Source organism: Cervus canadensis, chromosome 16 (assembly GCF_019320065.1).
Source record: "Cervus canadensis isolate Bull #8, Minnesota chromosome 16, ASM1932006v1, whole genome shotgun sequence".
In the NCBI taxonomy this organism is placed as follows: domain Eukaryota; kingdom Metazoa; phylum Chordata; class Mammalia; order Artiodactyla; family Cervidae; genus Cervus; species Cervus canadensis.
The window spans coordinates 3530230-3553196 of record NC_057401.1 but is presented as its reverse complement, the minus strand read 5'-3'; the positions used below and the strand labels follow the sequence as shown (position 1 = coordinate 3553196).

General features: G+C 46.4%; 1 protein-coding gene across 3 annotated transcripts in view; it reads left to right on the top strand.

Annotated features, from left to right (window-relative positions):
- STK10 (serine/threonine kinase 10) overlaps nt 1–21916 on the top strand; it is a 140461-nt gene extending 118545 nt beyond the window's left edge. For all 3 annotated transcript variants that reach the window (XM_043488974.1, XM_043488973.1, XM_043488975.1), the window contains exons 13-19: nt 4430–4522; nt 7472–7601; nt 9527–9651; nt 12069–12257; nt 12777–12902; nt 15488–15601; nt 19499–21916. In XM_043488974.1, the coding sequence (XP_043344909.1) occupies nt 4430–4522; nt 7472–7601; nt 9527–9651; nt 12069–12257; nt 12777–12902; nt 15488–15601; nt 19499–19642 (921 nt within the window). In that variant the 3' untranslated portion in view covers nt 19643–21916. The remainder of the gene's footprint in view (nt 1–4429; nt 4523–7471; nt 7602–9526; nt 9652–12068; nt 12258–12776; nt 12903–15487; nt 15602–19498) is intronic.
- The last annotated feature ends 1051 nt before the right edge of the window (nt 21917–22967 follow it).

Genomic DNA, 22967 nt, shown 5'->3' with positions numbered 1-22967 from the left:
TCTAAACTGCTGCTTCTCATCTGTCCTGGAAAACCACTTCATCAAGCTTGAAAAGCACCCTTCTAAGCTAGTGGGTCTTTTCAATTGTATTCTGCCTTGAATGGGGCTGTCAGTGGCATTTTGACAAACTCTAGACAGGTGCTAAATTATCATTATGTACCATGTGTCCAGGGGAGCCTTTGGATATTGACGGTGAAGTGACACACATGCAATTTTTGAGATATCTTATGAGGATGTCTAAGACAGTAGTGTGACAGTGGTTCTCAACCAGGGACTCTTTTTGCCCATCCCATGTCCTCCCCACCCCTCCCCCTGCCGCCGCCCCGAGAACATTTGGCAATATCTAGAAACATTTTTGGTTGTCATGACTGGGGAGAAGGTGTTACAGCATCTAAGGTCAGAGATGCTATTAACATTCTATAGTGCATGGGAAACCCCCACAACAAAGAATTATTTGGCTCCAAAAGTCAAAAGTGCCAAGGCTGAGAAACCCTAATCAAAGACTGTTAAAGCTAAAGAATACAGGGGCAGGATTTGGATTACAGACCTAAAGCCATGAAAGAAAACACCGGAGAATTGAAAGAAGAGACGATAAACAATAGCTGGTAGGGTCTTGGGGTCATATGTTAAATGTACATTTAATTTTAGGAGAGGCTGCCAAACTTTTACAAAAGAGTCTGTATTATTTTACATGTCCAGAACAATGCGTGAGTTCCAGTTGCTCCACGTCATAACCAGCGCTTGGAATCATTAGTTTGATTTTTTCTATTTTTGCCATTCTGATAGGAAGTGATATTGCATTGTGACTTTTTATTTGTGTTTCATTAATGACTAATGTTGAATATCTTTTCATGTGCTTATTTGCTGTCTATATATCTTTTTTGACAAGGTCCTATTTAAATCTTTCACTCATTTGTTTAGCTGGGTGATTTCTTTATTTTTTTATTACTGAATTCTGACAGTTTTTTTTACATTCTGGATACAGTCCTTGTCAGTTACATATTTTGCAAATGTTTGCTCCCAATCTGTGGCTTGTCTTTTGGTTCTTCTAACAGTGTCTTGCATAAAGCAGAAGTACATACTCTGATGATGTCTACTTTATCATTTTTTCTTTTACAGATTGTGTGTTTACTGGCGTATCTAAGCTACTTTTGCACAGCTCAAGGTCATGCTTTCTTTCAGATGTTTTACACTTTTAAGTGTTACATTAGATGTGTAATGTGTGGGTGAGATTCACTGTTATTAGTGTTGATTTTGCCTATGGATGTCCAGTTTTCTAGCATCATTTGCTGAAAGGACTATCCATTCTCCATTGATCTGCCTTTGCATCTTTATGCAAAATCAATTGACCATATATTCTGTGTGTCTGTAACTGGACTATATGCAGGTCCATTGATCTATTTGTCTACCTTTCACCAATTCTACAATGTCTTGATAAATATACTTTTACAGTAAATCAGGTAGTGTAAGTCCTCCAACTTTATTCCTTTTTTCCAAAATTATTTTGGTTATTCTAGTTCCTTTGCCCATCCATATATATCTTAGAATCAGTTTATTGATTTCTGTAAAAATATCTGGTGAAATTTTTGATTGAGATTGAGTTGAATTCATGTATCAATTTAGGGAGAATGGAATTGGAACAATATTGAACCTTCCTTTCTATGAACATAATCTATCCATTCATTTAGTTCTTCTTTAACATCCTTCCTTAGTGTTTTATAGTTTTCAGCATACAAATTCAGCATATATTTTGTTAGAATTATATTTAGTTCATTTTTTGTGTTATTGTACAAGATACTATTTTTTGATGTCAATTTCTAATGTCAAAGCTAGAGTATAGGAAAATACTGGTATATTGAGCCCTGTATATTGATCTCCCTTAAACTCATCAGTTCTAGGACTTTTGAAAAAAATAGACTTGTGATTTTTCCACATAGACAACAATTTTGCAAACAGTTTTATTTCTTTTTATTTTATTTAAAAAATTTTTATTGAAGTATAGTTGACTTAGCATGTTGTGTTAATTTCTGCTGTACAGAAAAGTGAATCAGTTATACATAAATATATATTCTCTCATATCCTTTGCGACCCCATGGACTATATACTTCATGGAATTACCCAGGCCAGAATACTGGAGTGGGTAGCCTTTCCCTTCTCCAGGGGATCTTCCCAACCCAGGGGTCAAACCCACAGGGGTCAAAGCCACAAGGGAAGCCCATATTCTTTTCTATCATGGTTTATTACAGGGTATTGAATGTAGTTCCCTGTGCTATACACTAGGACCTTATTGTTTATCATATTTCTCTTTTTCATCTATATATTTTTTGTTTATTTTTCTTTCTTTATCATGCTGGCAAGGACCTGTAGTGGGATTTTAAACAGGAATAGTAAAGTGGACATCTTTGCCTTGTTCCCAGTCTTAAGGGGAAAACATTTAGTCTTTTATAGTTAAGTATGATGTTAGCATTAAGGTTTTTGTAGATGCTGTCTTTCAGATTAAGGAAGTTCCCTTCTACTTCTAGTGTGCTAATAGATTTTGTCATGAATGGATGTTGAATTTTATCAAATAGTTTTCCTATATTGATATCATATAGTTTTTCTTCTTTAGTGTACTGATATTGTGAATTATATTGACTGATTCTCACATATTGAATGAGCTTTACATTCCTGGGATAAAACCCACTTGGTCATTATGTATTTTCCTTTTGATATATTACTAGATTGAGTTTGCTATTATTTTGGTGAGGATTTTTGAGTCTGTATTCATTGAAAAGATATTGGTCTGTGGTTTTCTTTTAATGTTGCTCTGGTTTTAGTTATTTGTTTCTTCTTGAATGTACTTTGGTACTTTCTTTCAAGCAATTTGTCTATTTCACCTGATGGGCTGAATTTATTGACATAAAGCTGTTCATGGTATTCCCTTGGTATCCTTTTAATGACTGTAGGATCTGTGGTGATTTCTCTTTCCCTCTTCATATGGTAGTTTGTGTTGTAGTATCCTCTTTCTCTCCTGCCTCCCTTTCCCTCTCATCTTCTTCCTCCTCCTTTGTCAATCTGGCTCAAGGTTTGTTAATTTTATTGACCGTTGCCTGGTTCTCTGGCCAGAAACATGAGGTTTGTTAGGGTTTTACCTACTTTTTCACAGCATTACTGTCCAGGATTGGGGCAAAGCTAGGAGAGCAAAAGGAAAAAGGGAAACCAGGAAACTCAACCCCAATACCAGCCCTTCTATAAGTCTTGACTTCCTTTCATAGTCACCTTCTTTTGTTTACTTTTCAGAGTCCTCAGGTAGTTGCTTTTTGTGTTTTATCCAGATTTTTTCATTGTATTCAGCAGGAAAGAGAGGTTGTATTGACTTACCTCATTATGTCAGAAGCAGAACTCTCCTGAAATGCTCTTTTTTAAATCACAGACAGTATTTTTACCCTCAGTCACTGCTCCTAAGGAACCTGTCAGTGCGTGTGTGTTTTGAGATATCAGGTACCTGTAAAGATATGAGTTATTCACAGAAAACTGTCTGAGGAAATCTAGGTTCCTTACAGAGAAGTGTCATGACTCTCTTCTCTTTCTTCTGTTATCAAAGACAGAAACCCGCTTCTGGCTGGTTTGAGAATACTGTTAGCCTCTGACCAGGAAGCCAGAAATGTCACTTCCCTCATCTCTTAACATTGCTTCCCTGAGTTGATTCTGTCTCGGGCGGATCCCTCCAGAGTGGCCCACCATGACATACATCTTCCCAGATCAGCAACCCAAAGGACAGAGAGTGGCTTTCCCCAATAGTTTTAGCAAACATCTTGAAGCTGTTACTAGCCCGACGAGGACTGCTTGCTCATCTCTGAACCAGTCTCTGATGCCAAGGCATGGAATATGCTGACAGACAGCCTCGATCTTATGCTTAGCCTAGGGTCAGTTGGGGTTGAGGCGTCAGTTATACCTGACCCTCAGACACTGAGTGGGAGCTACTTAAAACATTCGTTCTCAGCCAGGGTGATATCACCCCCAAGGAATTAAAAACATCTTAGATATTATATGGTTTAACAGATTGACAGTGTTATTTGTGGGATTAACATTTCATGGAGGTGGGTAACTATGAAAAAATGTTGAAAAGGGCTTCTGAGGGGACAACAGTTTAAAAGGAGGCTGAGAAACACTGCCCTAAATGAAACTGAGATACTATCATCAAAAAAAGGGGCATGGATACCAAAGAGCAAAAACGGCACTTATCTGCTCTGGGGGTGTCTGGAAACTGGAGACTGGTGGCCAGGGGGTGCCCTCTGTACCAGGGTGGAGAGCAGGTGGGGCTAGTGCCTAGAAAGCTGGGCCTTGTCTTCAGGCTTCCTGGCCCAGGAGCTCTGGGATTGCAGGGTTGTTTTGTGTGAAGTGTGAGGAGGTGCCCTGACCCAGCAATCCTCTGCTGTTTCTGGTGCAGGTGAAGAATGAGGTGGAGAAGCTCCCCAGGCAGCAGCGGAAGGAGAGCATGAAGCAGAAGATGGAGGAGCACGCTCAGAAAAAGCAGCTTCTCGTGAGTCCTTGTCCCTCAGCTGGGGAGTTGGAGGGGTTGGAGAGACCGTGAGTGGTGCCTCAAGCCCTTCTGGGTCTGTGTCCGTGCCCTGCCCCTTGAATATTCACCTGTCTCTATTCTTGCTTGTGCTCAGTCATGTCCAACTCTTTGGCAACCCCACAGACTGTAGGCCACCAGGCTCCTCTGTTCATGGGATTTCCCAGAATACTGGAGTGGGTTGCCATTTCCTTTTCAGGGGATCTTCCCGACCCAGGGATCGAACCTGAGTCTCCAGCTTTGGCAGGCAGATTCTTAACCACTGAGCTACCTGGGAGATCCCCATATCCCTCATTCTGAATATCTAAGTCAGATTATCCTGGCTATCCCTTTTATCACCTCTCTCATGCAGCCTTCCTGGATTGCCCTCACTCCAGCTAGAAGTGAGCTCTCCCATCTCTGCGAGACACCAGACATTTATTTCCATCTCTCCCAAAGCCTTTAGCACCTCCTGCCTTGTTTTATGGCTGTTTGTACATCACATCTCCTTGACCAACCCAGTATATCCATCTGCCCACTTGGAGTCTCAAAGACATCAAGTCCAGACCTCCCAGACCTCGTCCTGTTCCCACGTTCTGAGGGGTCATCGCCCTCCATTGTCTTGTGAGACCAGAGGCCTTGTCATTCCTGGTGCCTCTTTTCCCTCAGTTCTTCATCACTTCTCAGAGTTTGGATTTTTTTTTAAATCTCCAAACTCTCTCTGGATCCATCAAGTTGTCAGCATCTCTGTGACCCCCGAGCCTATCGCCTTTTGCCTGGACTACTCAGTAACCTCCCAGCTCATTTCCCTGAAGCTCTTGCAGCTCTTTCTTTCACACCAGTTGGTGTGATCAACATGAATTCCAAATCTGATCCAGATCTGATTATGACACCCTCCCCACAAAGCCCTTTAAGCCCTTCATATGGATAAACCTTCACTTTACCCATCTGATCAGATCAGCCTTCCCATGTGCTTTCAAGGCCCTGTAGGTCTGGTTCCCGTCTGCCTCTCCCAGCTGAACGCAGTCCCCTCTGCTCCAACCTCACCAGCCTTCTTGCCACTTCATGCTCGCATCTTCTCCCTCTTCCTCTGTCCCCAAATGAAAGAAAATTAGAGTCTACCATTACAAATGTATTTGTATTAATATATTACCTAGTTTAGTGTTCACGGCTTGCCAGGATAGGTGCTGTTTGTTTTTCCCTTTACAGAGGAAGAAACTAGGGCTCAGAGAGTTGACAACGCGCGGTTAACGTGGGGTCCGAGGCCTTAAACTGAATCTGACTCCAGACTCTCCTGCTTTCCTACAACCTGTCCCTTGATGCTGTGATTAGAGGAAGAATGCAGGGCTGGGGAGTGGTGGAGAGACAGGTCCTCCTTCCCTGAGAGGGAGAGCAGATTGGCCCTTGGAAACCACTCTGGCAATTGCATCAAGAGCCTCAAAAATGTATCAAGAGCCCCCAAAATCCATCTTTTGGCCTAGATTTTCTGCTTCTAGGGCTAATCTTACAGATGAGTCATCACAGAGGCTCAAGGACATTTAGCTACCAGAATGTGAAGAGCAGCAGTATCTAAAAGAAAATCTATACACAACCTGTTATGTATTGGTTTGATAAGTTAGGGTGCAATTATACCATGAAATATATTCAGCCATTAAAATGTATTTTTGATAGAAGGTTACATTATGACATGGAAAAGCTTTTTAATGATTTTTTAAATTGTGGTCAAATATGAAATTTGATATCTTACCCATGTTTAAATGATTCTAAGTACATTAACATCATTGTGCATTACCATTACCACGATCCATCTCCAGAACTCTTTATCTTTCACATCAGAAACTCTGTACCCATTAAACAAGAACTCCCCACGATACCCTCCCTCCAGTCCCTGACGACCACCATTCTATAAATTTGACCTCATATAAATGGAATTGTACATTATTTACCCTTTTGTGTCTGGTTTACTTCACTTACCACGTCCTCAAGGTTCATCCATGTTGTAGCATGTATAAGAATTTCCTGCCATTTAAAGCCTGAATAATATTTCACTGTATGTATATACCACATTGTGTTTATTTATCTGTTTATGGACACTTGAGTTGTTTCCAATCCCCTGGCTGTTGGGCTATGAGTATGGGTGTATAAATACCTCTTCAAGTCTTTTTTTTTTCAAGTCTTTAAATGTAATTTTTGTGAAACAACAGATGTAGATACATTTATATAAATGTACCAAAACCAGCTGCTAGCAATGAGTGATAACATTAGTGCAAATTTTAGTTTCTTAACATGTTTCCTAAAGTTTTAAATTTTTTAATTTAGTATTTTTTATTGAAGTATACAATGTTGTGTTAGTTTTAAGTATACAGCATAGTGATTCAGATATATATATATATTTCAGATTCTTTTCCCTTGCAGGTTATTACAAAATACTGAGTATCGTTCTCTGTGCTATACAGTGGGTCCTTGTTGGTTATCTATGTCATATATAGTAGCTTTTACTCTTTATTAAGGAAAATTAAAAACATAGGCAAAAATAGGTATAATAATATAATAACCGTAAAGAGTTGGATATGCCTGTGTGGCTGAACCACCCCCCCCCCATATACGTATCACCTGATCTCAGTAATTATCAAGTCCTGTCTCCTCACTTCCCCACTCTACTGTGTTATTTTGAATTGAATCCTAGACCTCATATCATTTCACCTGTAAGTACCTCAATATGTATCTCTAAGAAAATAACAACAAAACCAAAAACACACTTAAAATTTTATAAATTTTTTATGGAAAATTTTTTTGGCCGTGCCGTGTGTCTTGTGGGACTTTAGTTCCCTCAGCAGGATTGCACCCCGGCCTTGGCAGAGAGGAGTGGAGTCCTGGCCACTGGACGGCCAGGGAATTCTTACACCTAAAATTCTAAATACTCGAACTTCACAGGACCGGGAGTTCGTGGCCAAGCAGAAGGAGGACCTGGAGCTGGCGATGAAGAGGATCACGGCCGACAACCGGCGGGAGATCTGCGACAAGGAGCGCGAGTGCCTCACGCGGAAGCAGGAGCTCCTTCGAGGTGGGCGCCCCAGCGGGGCGCGCGTCGGGCCTGAAGGGGCATCCCAGCCCTGGGCGGGACGGGCGCTGCGTCTTCTCCACCCTAAGACCAGAGTCCGCCTCGTGGTGAAACAGGAGGGAAACCCCCAGGGAGGTCAAGACTGAGGCAGGGATACCACTACCAATGACACGATTTAAGATGCTGGCGCATCTCGAGGAAGGAAGGAGAAACAGAAGCGTCGTAGAATGGGTGGAAACTGTAGTAATGAATCAGTGAGCCGGTCAGCGGGGTGGCGAGGTGGGGACAGAATCAGAGCCCCTCAGAGCAGCCGTCACGTCTGGGGCGCCTCCTCTGCCAAGCCGTGTGCCTTCCCCTGTGCCTGCATCACGTCGTGTCCTGAAGTCCACACGGCAGACCCTGCCGTTTGCCCGTTCTTAGAGGTGAGGAGACCGAGGCTTGGAGAGCGGCTGCGCTTTGGCCAGAGTTGCCCGGCGGGCCTGGATGCAGACCTGTTCTCGCAGCCATGCTCTCCGGTGCCCCGGTGGGGTGGGGTTTGGGCAGGTTTGGTGCTGGCAGGCCCCTCTCAGCAGGAGACTGTCCAGAGACAACAGGGCGGGTCACCGCCCGGGGAGACGGGGCGAGGGGCTCCCGGGGAAGACGGGCCTCAAGGCGGGGAGCTCGTGTGTCTGGGTGATGGCCTTCAGCGTGGGGAGCTCCTCTGGGGAGGCTCTGGCTGGGGCGCTCTGGAGGACGCAGGGCTTGCGGTCTTTATATAGCCCCCAGGCTGTCTTATTTATGGCCAGCAGATGTTGGCTACAATTTTACGGGGTATGGAAAGCAAGCAGGCTCCAAATGGCTAGAAGTCTGTTGTCTGAACTGCATTTACAACAGCTGGCTGAGTGGAAATTGGACTTTGGTGCCTGTGGGCTGTGGACCTAATGGTCCCTGTCTGTCGGACAGATGTAAACACAGGACTGATACACAAGTGCTGTTTCTGGCTCATTATTATACTGGGGACTGCAGCCAGGACTCCGATGGCCAGGGCACTTAAACGGTATGCGCCCCTCAGTACTTAGTGTGGACCAGGCAAAATGGAGCCCTTGGTAATGCGACATTCTGAACAGAGCCACGGGTGTTTCAGAAAAGTTTGTTCCCCTTGTTCCCTTATCACAGGATGGTCTGTAAGAACCGTCCTACTTGTGGGACTGTGGTTCTGATTGGTTTGGAAGCCAAATCACTGTTTCGATGTCCTGTGGGTAGATGCTGGCTTTCATGGGATAGGAGGGAAGCAAAATAAATGGAACTTTCACAGTGGGCTGAGCAGGACGAGCTACGTTTTGCAGGGCGTGAGGTTCTCCATCTGACGTCAGCTCCCTGCCCTGTAGGACTAATGGACTTCCAGTGATAAAATGCCATTAAATGGTACTATTCTAAAACGCATAGATGGGATGTGGAGGGCCCCAACCATTTTTCAAAGTAGGACATAGTGACAAGAGGCTGTCACACCTTCTTCATAGGGTTTCCACGTGAGCCCTTCCCATCTTCCCCTTAGGGAAGCACAGGCGCAGTGCAGACAGAATGTAACAGTGTCTTCCAAGGATGTTTCTCCCTCCATGGTATGCCATTTGGCAGAGGTGGAAGATGGGGCCTGAAGCAAACTTTTTGTCCATCCCAAGGCCTAGTGATATGGCTGGGTCCTAGCCTAGGTCCCTGGTTTCTCTGCCTCCTGACGTCCTGAGAGTGCAAACACCACCTGCTGTACCCTGCTGCGGGGAGCTCTCATCCCTGAGGTGCTGAGGAGATGCCTAGCTGTTGGCTCAGCCAACACAGTCTGATGAGGGGGCACCATCACCGGCCGCCGTGTGAGAGCACCTGGCTCCGGGGCGGAGGGGAGGGCCTGGGGGCTCTGGCCGGCTGCGCCTCACTGGGTGCTGTGTCCGCTGCAGACCGGGAGGCGGCGCTGTGGGAGATGGAGGAGCACCACCTGCAGGAGAGGCACCAGCTGGTGAAGCAGCAGCTCAAAGACCAGTACTTCCTCCAGCGGCACGAGCTGGTGCGCAAGCATGAGAAGGTGAGGCCCAGCCCGCGCTCCACAGCCGCACTGCGGCGGGAGGGCTGGGAGCACCCCACGCGTCTCTGAGGGGGCCGGGCGGGCCACAGGGAGGCGGCGGGAGGGCCGGGAGCACCCCTCGCGTCTCTGAGGGGGCCGGGCGGGCCACAGGGAGGCGGCGGGGGGGCCGGGAGCACCCCACGCGTCTCTGAGGGGGCCGGGCGGGCCACAGGGAGGCGGCGGGGGGGCCGGGAGCACCCCACGCGTCTCTGAGGGGGCCGGGCGGGCCACAGGGAGGCGGCGGGAGGGCCGGGAGCACCCCACGCGTCTCTGAGGGGGCCGGGCGGGCCACAGGGAGGCGGCGGGAGGGCCGGGAGCACCCCACGCGTCTCTGAGGGGGCCGGGCGGGCCACAGGGAGGCTCGAGAGGTTCTCGGCAATGTCCTGCCTCAGATCCAGGCGCCAGGAATCGTGGAAGCTCCCCGCACCCCCGACCCTGACGCCTGACGTGTATGTCTCACTTTCCCCCGCTTTTTCCTTTCTTTTGTCCTGCCCTCCTTTCCATTTCCACTTTGTCTTTCCCATGCATTCTCTCAGAATACTTTTTACTTTTTTTGATTATAATTGATTTACAATGTTGTGTTAATTTCTGCTGTAGAGCAAAGTGACACACACATATACACACATAGACAGTCTTTTAATAGTCTTTTCCATATAGTTTCTCCCAGGAGATTGGATATAGATCCGTGTGCTGTACAGTAGGACCTTGTTGTTTATAAATTCTGAATGTAATAGTTTGCATCTGCTAACCCCCAAACCCCAGTCAATCCCTCTCCATCCCCACCCCCACCCCCTGCTCTTGGCAGCCAGTCTGTTCTCTGTCTGTAAGTTTGTTTCTGTTTTGTAGGCAGGTTCATTTCTGGCATTGTTTTAGACTCCACATGTAAGTCATATCACACGGTATTTGTCTTTCTCTCACTCCACTTACTACGGTAATCTCTAGGTCTATCCATGCTGCTGCAAAAGGCATTACTTTGTTCTTTTTTATGGCCAAGTAATATTCCTATTCCTATTCCTAATTGCCTATGTGTGTACATCTTCCTTATCCATTCCTCTATCAATGGACGTTTAGGTCGTTTCCATGTCTTCACTATTACCAACAGTGCTGCTATGAACATAGGGGAGCATGTATCTTTTTGAATTAGTTTTGTCTCCCCAAGAGTGGGATTGATGGATCATATGGTAGCTCTTAGTTTTTTGAGGAACTTCCATCCTGTTCTCCATAGTGGCTATACTGACTTACATTCCCACCAACAGTGTAGGACTGTTCTCTACACTACATTTGTTATTTGTAGATATTTTGATGATGGCCATTCTGACCAATGTGAGGCCATTCTGACCTCATTGTAGTTGTGATTTGCATTGTTGAACATTGATTGTAGGTGTGTAGGTTTATTTCTGGGCTCTATTCTGTTCCATTCATCCATATATCTGTTTTTGTACCAATACAACATTGTTCTTTTTATTTTTTGGATAGACTTATTTTTTCATTTATTTTATTGTTTAACTCACAGCCTGTGGGATCTTAGTTTCCTGACCAAGGATCAAATCGGGCCCTTGGCAGTGAAATCTCAGGAGTCCTAACCACTGGACTGCCATAGATGTCCCAGTACCACACTATTTTGATTACTGTAGCTTTCTACTATTGTCTGAAGTCTTTCAAAATACTTTTAAGTCTCAACTTAAATACCACTTCTTCTTTTTTTTTTTAAATACCACTTCTGCCAGGAAGCTTTCCCTAACCTCCCCAGACCAGAGGAGGGCCCCTTCTGTGTGGCTGGAGCACTCTCTACTTCTGTGTAATTGTCTTGGTTCAGTTCCTTTAGTGGGGACAGAGAGAGGTTAAACTGAGATCTGGTGTGGGTTATTACAGCTCCTAACCTAACTACAGTGTTGGAAGTCAGCACAAGGCCGTGGCAGTTTGGAATAAACATGCCCTACCTGGCCAGAAAGTCAGGGGAGGCTTCTTGGGAGAAGTGATGCCTGTGCTAAGTTTTGAAATACAAGTGTTAGGTGAAGGAAAATATTAAAATTTATCAAGACTTTAAAAAATATGAATTGACACCTATCATCAATAATGAGGAACCATCTCATTAATGTACATTTTGCTCTGAGGATGCTCAGGATAGCATACTACCAATTGGTTAAGTGAGAAGGCATTCAGAAGGTAAGAATCTAAAACATTATTAATGGTAATTTTAAAACTGAAAATAGAAAAAGTTACCTAAGAGAGAAATCAAATGACACGAGCCTTGTTCTGAGCGTCATGAACCGCGTGGGTCCTGGACCCCTGAGTGGCGTGTGGCAGCCTTGACCTCTGACTACGCCTGTGTGTGGGGGGAGGCAGCTGACCGTGTCCCCTCTGGGGGTCCCTCTCAGGAGCGTGAGCAGATGCAGCGCTACAACCAGCGCATGATTGAGCAGCTGAAGGTGCGGCAGCAGCAGGAGAAGGCGCGGCTGCCCAAGATTCAGAGAAGTGAGGGCAAGACGCGCATGGCCATGTACAAGAAGAGCCTCCACATCAACGGAGGGGGCAGCGCCGCCGAGCAGCGCGAGAAGATCAAGCAGGTCAGGGCCTGGGGTGGCTTGGAGCGGGGCCAGACCAGGTTTGGGGGGGCCCAAGTCTTACACATTTAGGGGAATATGAAATGTAAGATGCAGCAGAGCCTTGGAAAGAGGCGTGGAATGGAAGCCTCACGCTGAGCCCCCTCTGGTGGACAGGAAGGAGGCTTGGCGTTGCTTTCCCATGCATGCGCCCTGTCACACTCCTGGGTTTCTAGCCTGCAGCTGCTTCTACCCTTTTTATCTACCTAGAGCCCCGCTCACAAGTCACCCAGGTGGCTCGGGCACATGGACTCGGTGGCCCTGGACTCCTGTGAGTCCTGCCTACTCCACACACTGTCCGAGCACGTCTCAGCGTCCCTGCCAATCTGTGGGCTCCTTGAAGGCAGGGGCTGGTCTCAGCTCAGGGGGAGGACTTCAGACAGGGGGCCCTGCCTGAGTGGTGCAGGACGCTGGGCCTGTGTACACACTGGTCCCTCAGGGGGTGTCTCCCTGAGGGAGGACCTCTCCTGTTCTCGGTTGCAGTTCTCCCAGCAGGAAGAGAAGAGGCAGAAGGCAGAGCGGCTGCAGCAGCAGCAGAAACATGAGAACCAGATGCGGGACATGGTGGCCCAGTGCGAGAGCAACATGAGTGAGCTGCAGCAGCTGCAGGTACCGCCCCCTGCCCCGCGTGCTTGCCCCCATCTCCCCGGGGGCACGCAGCTCTCGGGGGTCTCGGAACCCTACAGACGGGAGCTCTGGGTGGAGCTGTTTCCATCCTGCCGTTCTCTGTGATGTTGGTCACATCATGTCCCCCTCCCGTGCCAGTTTCCACATTTATAAAATAGGCGTGGTGCAAGGATGACGACTCCTATTTTGTAGAAATGGAGTGAGGCTTTGTGAATGAGATGGCAGAGCTGAGCCAAGAGTGCTGTGCCCAGGACCCGGCCGTGGGCATGCTGCTGGCTTTCTTGGTCATCACTGTATCTTTGGAAAAGGTGTCCTAATAACCCTAGTACCAAAACCAGACATTACAAGGAGGAAAACTACAGATCAGTATCTCATGAGCACAGATGCACAAATCCCCAGTGAAATGTTAGCAAACAATTAAAAATACATAAAAAGTATATTCCATGACCAGGTGGGATTTGCCCCAGGGTTACTGCAGTATACAAACATGAGTTAATGTAATCACAGCAGGCTAAAGAAGGAAACTCACATGATCATATCATCAGTAGATACAGAAAAAGCATTTGACAGAGGCTGACACCTGCTTACGTTAATTAAACACACTCGGTAAACTAGGAGCAGAAGGGAACTTCCTTAACTTGATAAACAGCATCTACAGAAACCTACAGCTACCATTATCCTTGATGGTGAGCAGCTCAAAACTTTCCCATAAAGTCAGGAAAAGGCATCCTGATATTGCCAAGCCGTTCCCTGGGGAGATCCTTCAAGTTTCTCCAATCCCAGTCAAGTCTGCTTCACCCTAAGGGCCCTTGCCCAGGAGTTGGTACTTGGAGCCCCCTTGTGGTGGAGCGAGGCACTACTCTACCCGACAGATGCACTGACACAAGCATCTGTGACCTCAGGAAACTCGCGAGGCTACGAGAGCCACCTGGCAATTTCTGGAAGGGCAGAGGGCTGTGGAGGAAACACTGCAGGTGTTGCAGCCTGCCAGGCAGGGGCTCTGCTGCTTGTTGCTGTGTGAATTTTAGCCAGCCCACTCACCTTCTGTATTTACGTTCCCACCCCTGCCTCATGGGGTTACTGGGAGGATCAGCTGAGAGAAGCTGTAGGGAGCTAGGAGCCAGCTCTGGGCAGGCCAGAAGTACTCAGGGCAGCTGTGAGTATTATTCCCAACCAAGGCGGTTTCTAAATTCCTAGAATCCTTGAGCTTGAAACCCCACGTAAAAATTCCCTAAGCAGTCCTACTCTTCCAGTCCAGTAGGGTGGAGGTGTCTGGATAAAGGCACTTTATAAACGCGTGATAAACCGCAGGATTGACTCTCTGCGAGGAACCAACAGGGAACTGTCACTACTGTCCCTGTGGGAGAGTCCAGGTTCAGTTTTGTGAGACAGATAACTTGCCTCAGAGAGAGAGCAGTGATGTTGGCAAGCCTCAGGCAGGTCCACGGCCCTTATCCCTTGTCACAGATCTCTCCTGAAGGGGTGGTAATGTGACACAGAAAATCATATAACTTACATAGACACAAAACATTTATACATAGATCATCTTATCCCACGCTGCCATTACAGAATACTGGAGACCGGCTGGCTTAAACAACAGGACTTTATTTTCTTACAGTTTTGGAGCCTGGAAATCAGAGATCAGCTTTGCCAGCGTGGCTGGGTTCTGGGGGAGCGGCTGCCTTCTTGCTGTGTCCTCACGTGGCAGAGAGACAGGAGAGATGAGGAGGGAGACAGGAGGGTGGAGGAGGGAAGGAGGCAGGGACAGAGCACTCTAGCATGTGAGCTCTCTGGTTTCTTCCTGACTAACCTGCCGCGAGGGCCCTGTCCTCCTGACCTCACTAAACCTCCTTTTCTCCCAAAGGCCCCGTATCTCCAAATACCATCACACTGGACATTACAGATTCAATATAATGAATTTTAGGGAGAAACAATTCAGTATATAGCACAGATGTTTAAGACAATGCTAGTTACAACAGTGAAGATTAAGAGCAACCCAAGCTGGCCAAAAATAGGGGAATGTTTAAGTTAGATAAAGCCATACTGTAAGATACTCTGTAGGAATTAAACATCATGATTATAAAAAATCTTAATTCTTTGTAGGACTTTTTACATTATGCTATTAAGAGGGAGGCAGGTTTCAGAATTTTATACACAGGGTGAGCTGAACCACACACAGGATAGAGCCTGACAGGAAATCTATCTAAAATTCTGTAGTGGCTGACTCTCTGTCATGCAGTTAGGGCACATATTTATTGTTAATGGTTTTACTGTTTTATTAAAACAACATATATGTTCATGTTGAAAAATTCAAACAATGCAGGAAGCACGAAGAAGCAGCTGCAAAACTGCTACAGATCCTATTACACAGTAAAATCTATTAATGTTAACATTCTGGACTATTCTTCCGGGCACCTTTTGGTGGATTTGTATTCATGTGCATAGAGTTTTGTATAAACGGGGTTTATAATCAAGGAGGAGACACAAGTGAACAATGCTGGTGCCTCTTGATATGTATGTCTCAGCCCTCTGTGCGTCTTACCTGTCCTGCCTGGGATATATTCCAGAATGAAAAGTGTCACCTCCTGATAGAGCACGAAACCCAGAAGCTGAAGGCCCTGGATGAAAGCCACAACCAGAACCTGAAGGAATGGCGGGACAAGCTCCGGCCGCGCAAAAAGGTAACCGTGTCTGGGCTGGTGGGCCCACGATGGGCTCTGCTTCACTGTACCACGGTGTCGGCCCAGGATGCAGGTGGAAATACAGATACGGGTAAGATACAGACTTGGGGGTTTTATTTTAAGGACTGGCTCACCCGATGGTTGGGGCTGGTCAGTCTGAAACCTGCAGGGCAGACTGCAGAGCCAGGCGAGAGTCGATGTTGTGGTCCTGGGCACAGGGGGGACCAGAGGCCCGGTCCTCTCTGCAGCGGGGCTTCAGGCTTGCCTCTTAAGGCCTGCACCCACATTACGGCAGGTAAGCTGCTCTATGCAGAGTCTACTGAGTTACATGTTCATCACATCTAAAAAATCCCTTCACAATGCCGTCTAGACTGGTGTCTGACCAAACAGCTGGTTACCATGGATTTGCCAGGTTGATAGAGGGCCTCAGTGTGGTTATGTGTAAAGTGAAGATATGAATCTCATACAGTGTTATGTGGAAAGTCCCTAGGCCACAGTATAGGCCAGGACATACTCATTTCCTTCCATTCTAAACTCTCTGAGGATGAAGCTGCCCTAACTGTCCTTGATTCTGTTTCCTTAAGCCCTGAGGCCTGTTCTGCGGGCATCTTCAGCTCTATCTGCTCTAACTGAGGTCTGGCCAGGAGGCAGCTGCCCACCTCTGCTCCAGAGTGGCCTTGGAAGTCCTTGAGTTGAGGCCTCCTTCCCTGTGCTAATGGAGGTTTCTGGCTGGAAGCTGGCCAAGGTCCCAGACCTTCCGATTAAAAGGTCCACACTTGTAACCACACGTGGTCTGCTGGGACTTGTGGTACTTGACACTCAAATCAATAATACTGCTGACACAGGTTCACGCTGGTATCAGAAGTAAATGTTTGCCTGGTTCTCTTACCCAGTGGTTCTGTATGCTTTGCACATCCTGAGAGAATTTGAAAGTTAACGGTCACATTGCCTCCAGCAACTGCATCAATGCCCAGACTGCTTCAGGGGGGGTGCCTGGACTTAGGGGGAGGTATTCCAAGTGTGTGTTTGGTGAGCTGCTGTTGGATTTTGCTGGTGGTGGCTGCCTCTTTTCCTGAATTCTTTGCAGATTCATTCTATCCTTTTTTTTTTTTTTTCCCATTCTATCTTTTTTTACTTTTTTTTTTTTTTCCATTTACCTGGGTTGCTGGTGGAACACTGATCCAGAGGTGATGATTTTCATTCTAGAATAAATGATTTTATACTCTTGGATTTCCATCAGCAGCTTTGAGCTGTGGCCCATGTTGGGGGAGCCAGGGGAGATGACTGTACCTTGTGGAATATTTTTAGAAAAATTCAGATTTTTTTTTCAGTAAGTATAGAATGTCTGGTGAATTCAATAAAGTGTTGCTTGGGTCATAGTTAACATAGAATGTGGCCTCAGACAAGCCTTTCCGAGCCTTGCTTTTTAGGGCTATAAGATGAAGATAACTTTTTTTCCCTTAAAACAGGTGTTTTAAGGCCTATTCCCATGGGCCAAATGTGGCCCACCACCTGTATTTGTAAATAAAGTTTTATTGGAGCACAGCCATGCTCATTCATTTACATATCATCTATGGCTGCTTTTATACCACAACAGCGGTTGAGCAGTTGTACCAGAGACCTTAATGTTTGCAAAGCTGGAGTATTTACAGTCTGGCCCTTTACAGAAAAAAGATTGCTGACTGCCCTAGGTTATACAGAGGACATATAGGTTGTATAGAGGTAAAACAGAACAGTGCTTAAGAGCATAAGTTTTGAAGTAAGACAAACATGGGAGAAGTCTTTGCTCCCCCATTACTAGCTGTGAGACCCTAGGCAGTTACTAAACCTTTCTGTGCTAAAATAAAAGTGGTAGCTGATGATCTTCAGACTGAAACTGGCTTACAGAGAGGTTTGGCCAACAGATAGCGATGTAAAAAATTTTTTAAGTTGCCAACTTTTTAAGTATAAGGAAATTTTACATAAAAATCTGGGTTTCCAGTTTCTTTTGAAAACTTAGGAGCTCTAGCAACCCAGGGCCCATCATACCACATGACAGCCATCATCTGGAGCTGAGAAGACAGTGTTCTTTCCCCATCTTTCCTTAAAGATAGAACTCACTAGAGTTTAGTACTGTTGAAGGAATGTGAGCTTAAGGGAGTAAGTTTGCTGAGACTATTTCAGGTCATCAAAGAATAGTTTTAAAAAGAGAGACAGAATCCTGGTCAATTCCTGTGAATGGTTACTTCTATAATGAAAGCAAGTAATAATGAAGCCAGATTTACTGAGTAACCCATGTGTGCCTAACTTACAGAGGGTTTCAGAGCCTGAACTCTAAAGTTAGACCCATCTTGCTTCTGCCCCCACCTACTGAATGACCTTGGGCAAGTGACCTAAACTCTCTGAGCCTCAGTTTCTCCATCTATAAGATGGGGATAATAGTATCTCTCTCATAGGGTGAAGATTAAATAAACTGTAATACACTTAGCATAGTGTGTGATATGCAAGAAGTACTCAGTAGTTACAGCCCATTAGTTTTTTAAAATATATATATATATATATATATATATTTAATATGTACCATTTTTAAAGTCTTTACTGAATTTGTTACAGTTTTGCTTCTGTTTTATGCTTTGGTTTTTTGGCCTCAAGGCACATAGGATCTTATGTGCAAGTCCAACCAGGGATTGGACCCGCAGCCACACCATTGGAAGGAGAAGTCCTAACCACTGGACGATGAGGGAAATCCCAGCCCATTGGTTTTTAATTTAATCTTTGGAAGTGCCCTGCCAGGAAGACAGTGAGATTGCCATTTTACACGAGAGGAAACAGATCTGGGGAGGAAATGGGACATGCAGAGGCCCACCCAGCTGCTAATGAAGCTGAATCCCATTTGACTGTAAAGCCCCTGCTTTTTCCCTCTGCACTCTGCTTCCTTTTCTTTCTTTTTTTGGTCTTCTGGTATGATTTCCTTTATTTGTAAATAATCTCTCATTGAATATTATTATTCCAACGTTATACTCATATAGTTTCAGAGGAACTTTTTAGATTTTTAATGGAAGGATAATTGCAACGTTGTGTTGGTTTCTGCTATACGTCAGTATGGATCAGCCACAGGTACACACATATCCCCTCTCTGTGGGGCCGCCTCCCACCTCCCACCCCATCCCACCCCTCTAGCTTGTCACAGAGCCCCAGTTTGAGTTCCCTGAGTCATACAGCAAATTCTCACTGGCTGTCTATTTTATTTTACATATGTTAGTATATATGTTTCCATGCTTCCTTTCTTAATTGGATGTTTATTTTTGGAGAACTCTTCAAGACATTTTTTGCATAGGACACCATTTATCTTGTTGAACTTGGCGTGTGTCCAAAGGAAGAGGCACCTGCAGTGCTGGTCGCCTGGATGCGCCCCTCGGGTTACATGGTGCGCTTTTACAATGTCAAGAACCCCTGTCCTACAGCGGAGTTTCAGAGTCAGAATCTCAGGGCGTGGCATGACTGCACTTAGATTTTGAAAAGCCCCCTGACTTGGCAGGACAGCACTCTGATTAGGAACACTGTGTAGCCCAGACAACTCTGTTGTTAAAGCTCTTCCTCCATTTCCTATTAATACCTCAGGTTTTTCTCCAGGGAATCTGGCTGTTCCCTGCCAGCAGATTCACTTCTGCTGTTCCCTCACGCCCTGTCTAGACTGGCATTTCCCCAAAGCAGAGCTCTTGGCCCATAGGCAACTCCTGCATGGTTGAGGCAGTAGGAAAGAGGGAAGACCAAGTTACCTGAGCACTGAAGCCGGGGGCTGGGGGGGGGGGGGATGTGCGGCGGAAATTTCCAGAGAAGACCACCTTGGTGGTCCAGTGGTAGGGGAGACTTGTGTCCTAAGTGATGTGACTGAGTGCCATCTGCCCTCTGTCCTAGGCTCTGGAAGAAGATCTGAACCAGAAAAAGCGCGAGCAGGAGATGTTCTTCAAGATGAACGAGGAGACAGAGTGTGCAAACCCCACCACCCCAAACAAGGTCACCAAGTTCTTCCCCTACAGCTCTGCGGATGCTGCTTCTTAACAGCCCCCCAGGGCCGTCTGTGAACAAGTAACTCAGGACCCCCTTCCTTCTCGCTTCCATGCCGCTTGAATCCAGCCCTGGCTGGGTGCCCCTCAGCTGTGCCCGACGGAACTGGCATTCCTGACTTCTCGCTTACTGTGGAGGGCGAGGTTTTGTGATGTGCTGCCTGATCCTGTGTATGTTCCCCCTGAGCCCCAGTGACCTGGGCTGTTGGCGGGGCCACAGACCCGGAGGACTAGGTGTCCTGAGGCCTCGAGGCCCCTCCTATTGCCAAGCCAGCAGCCGTGCTGTCTGGGAGCACAAAGCGCTGCAGCCGAGGCCCCCGTGGGCTCATTTGTGCAGCACTTCTAGGTGGCCTTTCAGTCGTTCCCTGCGGTGGAAGACAAGAACCAGGGCTCTTAATGGCCGTTTTGGCTACAGCAGAGCCTGGTCTGCAGCCGGATGCTCAGGGGGTACCCCCGTTCCCCCAGCTCCCCCAGTGTGCTTTCCTCTTGAGACCACCTCCACAGTGGTGGAACGGGAAAAACCTGAACGCTTCATTTTGATCTCAGGTGTTTCGTGCCATCTTGTGCTCCCCCTTTCTGCACACATGTCCCCCCCACTTTCTATGCACACAGAACAGGGCCTGCTGGTGCTGGGCAGGCTTGCCTCTGCCCTGGGCCTCTTGTGCTGGGTGCATTGGAAGGTACTTGCTGGCTGAGCCCATGCCACAGAGCATAGGGCAAGCCATTGGTATGGGGCGGGTGGGGTGTTGGCCCCAGAGGCACAGATGGTACAGGCTGAGTTGCCAGTCTGTGATGCCTTTTTGGCCCCACAGAGGGATTCTATGTTCAGGGATAAATTCCTTGTCACACAAGACTTGTCCAGCCAGTCCCTCTGTCTCACGGTTGCCCATCCTGTCTGCAGGTGATATGGGAAGGCCGCTTCCCTCTGCGCTGTGTCCCTCCTACTTCAGGGTCCAGCCTTACACCTCAGACAGAGGCTCACAGGCACTGCACCTTCTCTTCAGGGAGAAACAACATCAGGGAGAAATATGGAGTGCTTCTTGCCCCCAGGAACCTGACAGAAGCAAAGCTTCTGTGTCTTAGATGGAGTCCTGGGCCTTGATGCCTCAGCCGGCCTCCGAGAGATCCCACTCCCCACGGGCTAGGGCATACATCACCCAGTAAAGCGAATGCTCAACCCGGCATTCGATTCATCTACAAAGAAAACCTTTTTTTTTCCCCCCCACCTTTATGTCTAACTTGATATAAATGAATGTCTTCCTTAGGAAAACATCTGCTTTAAAAAAAAACAACAGAAAAACACGAAGGTTGACTTAGACGAGTCAAATGGGCATACTGATTCTGGGTATGAGTTTGCTGGTAATGGGTGGTTAACACTCTGGGAAGAGTTTCTCTTTCTTTCTCACCTATAGGTTAAGGTTAGATGTTCTGTCTACAGCAAGTCCCTGGAGTTTTCTGGGTCCTTTTGTAACTGGATTTTGGGAAAGGAGGGTAACCATTCAATAGAAGAAGGGACTTGCGGTTCCACGGACTTACACACGCAGTGAAGACGCCCTGAGGGCCGTGGGAAGGTACTGGTCCACTTAGGTTAGTGAGCACTCAGCTTGCCCACTTAAGTATTTGGCCCAGCAGGGATAGTTTTCAGGCCTCCCACAGATGAGATAAGGAAATGATGGTCCCCTCTGACTGGTGCACAGGTGCTGGGGAAACGCAACTAGCGGCAGCGTAACGACGGACACAGACGCAGTTCCACCAGGCGAAGGGTCTCGCATTGGCCGATGGCAGGGCTGATTTGGGCTTTGTTTACAGTACTGCCTTCCGTAGCCTGGGGTATGAGAGCGAGTATTAGGAGAGGCCAGTCTCACGGTGTCGGCCGAAGTCCTTCACATTGGAGTCTCATTCAAGGAGGTGCCGCTTTCTGCTCAGCACTGCCTGAGCCCTACTAGCTCCCCTGTCTTTTCTGGATGGGGTCCGCTTGGGTCTCCCAGGCTCACAGTTAAGCCAGTATGACGCCCCTCACTGAGGAAGCCCATGCAGTATTCTTCGTGTTCTGTGCTAATGTTTTCTCTGGAAGGGACAGACGGAACTGTTTCTCATTTCCAGTCAGTTTTTAGCAGAGTAAATAGAACTAACTTATATTTTCCCTTTTATGGAGAAGTTATTTTTATGTAGTTTCCAAACTTTATATAAAAAACTTTTGTAAAGTGTTCTCTGCAAAGTTAACTGCAAGAATGTAAATATGCTTCTAATAAAATAACAAGGTGAGAAACTCTTTGCATTTGGGTTTGTTCTCTTGGATTGCGGTGGGGAAAGCAGGGCAGACTTAGCCTGGGAACGGTTTACTATTGTCCGAGTACACTGTTGCCTCCCAGGGTGTATAGCAGGTCAGACTTCGGGGTTTCTGTTCTTGAAGTTACATTTGATGTGTTTTCTCTACAGACATTTATATCATTCCCATTTAACAGCAAACATTTGGCCCCAAGAGTTTTTCACATGTTAACTTACTGAATCCTTTCAACCACCTGTGAGGAAGGCACTGTCACTTTATAGATGAGGAAGCATGCTGGGTCAGGGGAAGGTCAGGTGAACGCTCACAGCCCTGGTGATGCCCATGGAATTCAAAAGTTTGAACTCCACGGCCTCCTCCACAGCTTCTCTCCCAACAACTGCATGCATTACACTCAAGCAAGAGACACACACAATTAACCACTGGCTTCTCTGCCATATTGGAAAGTGATGGCTATGCTTCTAAAACCTCATTCAGGGGTTCTTAACCTGGAGTCCATGGATCCCTGTTATACGCACACAAGGGATCCATGGGTAGAATTCAGGGTATCGTTGTACCTGAATGAGAAAGATAGGTAGTTTCACTAAACTCTAACCGAATTTCAGCATTTCCTTTCTTTATGGGTACAGGCAACAAACTAATATTATCAGCAGTACTTGTGACTATGTCAGCAGTAGAAATCACAGGTATTTCATCTCACATTAGAGATGTTGCAGACATCTTCAATTATCATTTTTGTTCATCATTTTGAAATTATAGTAGTTACTGGACCTATCATTAGATTTTGTTATTTAATGAGATACAAATATACATAATATACATATCTACATAATACATACATTTTCTAATATTTTGACACCTTCTATTTCATGATGATTAGTTTCACTTGTAATCTATGTGCTTTACACTGTGCATTTGCAAATGTTATCCTGAGAAGCGGTTTATATTCTTTGTGGAATGTCTTAACCCTTCCTGTCTGCAGCCCTGAGTTGTCACTGGCCTGGACACTTTCTCACCAGCAGGTGGCGGTCCA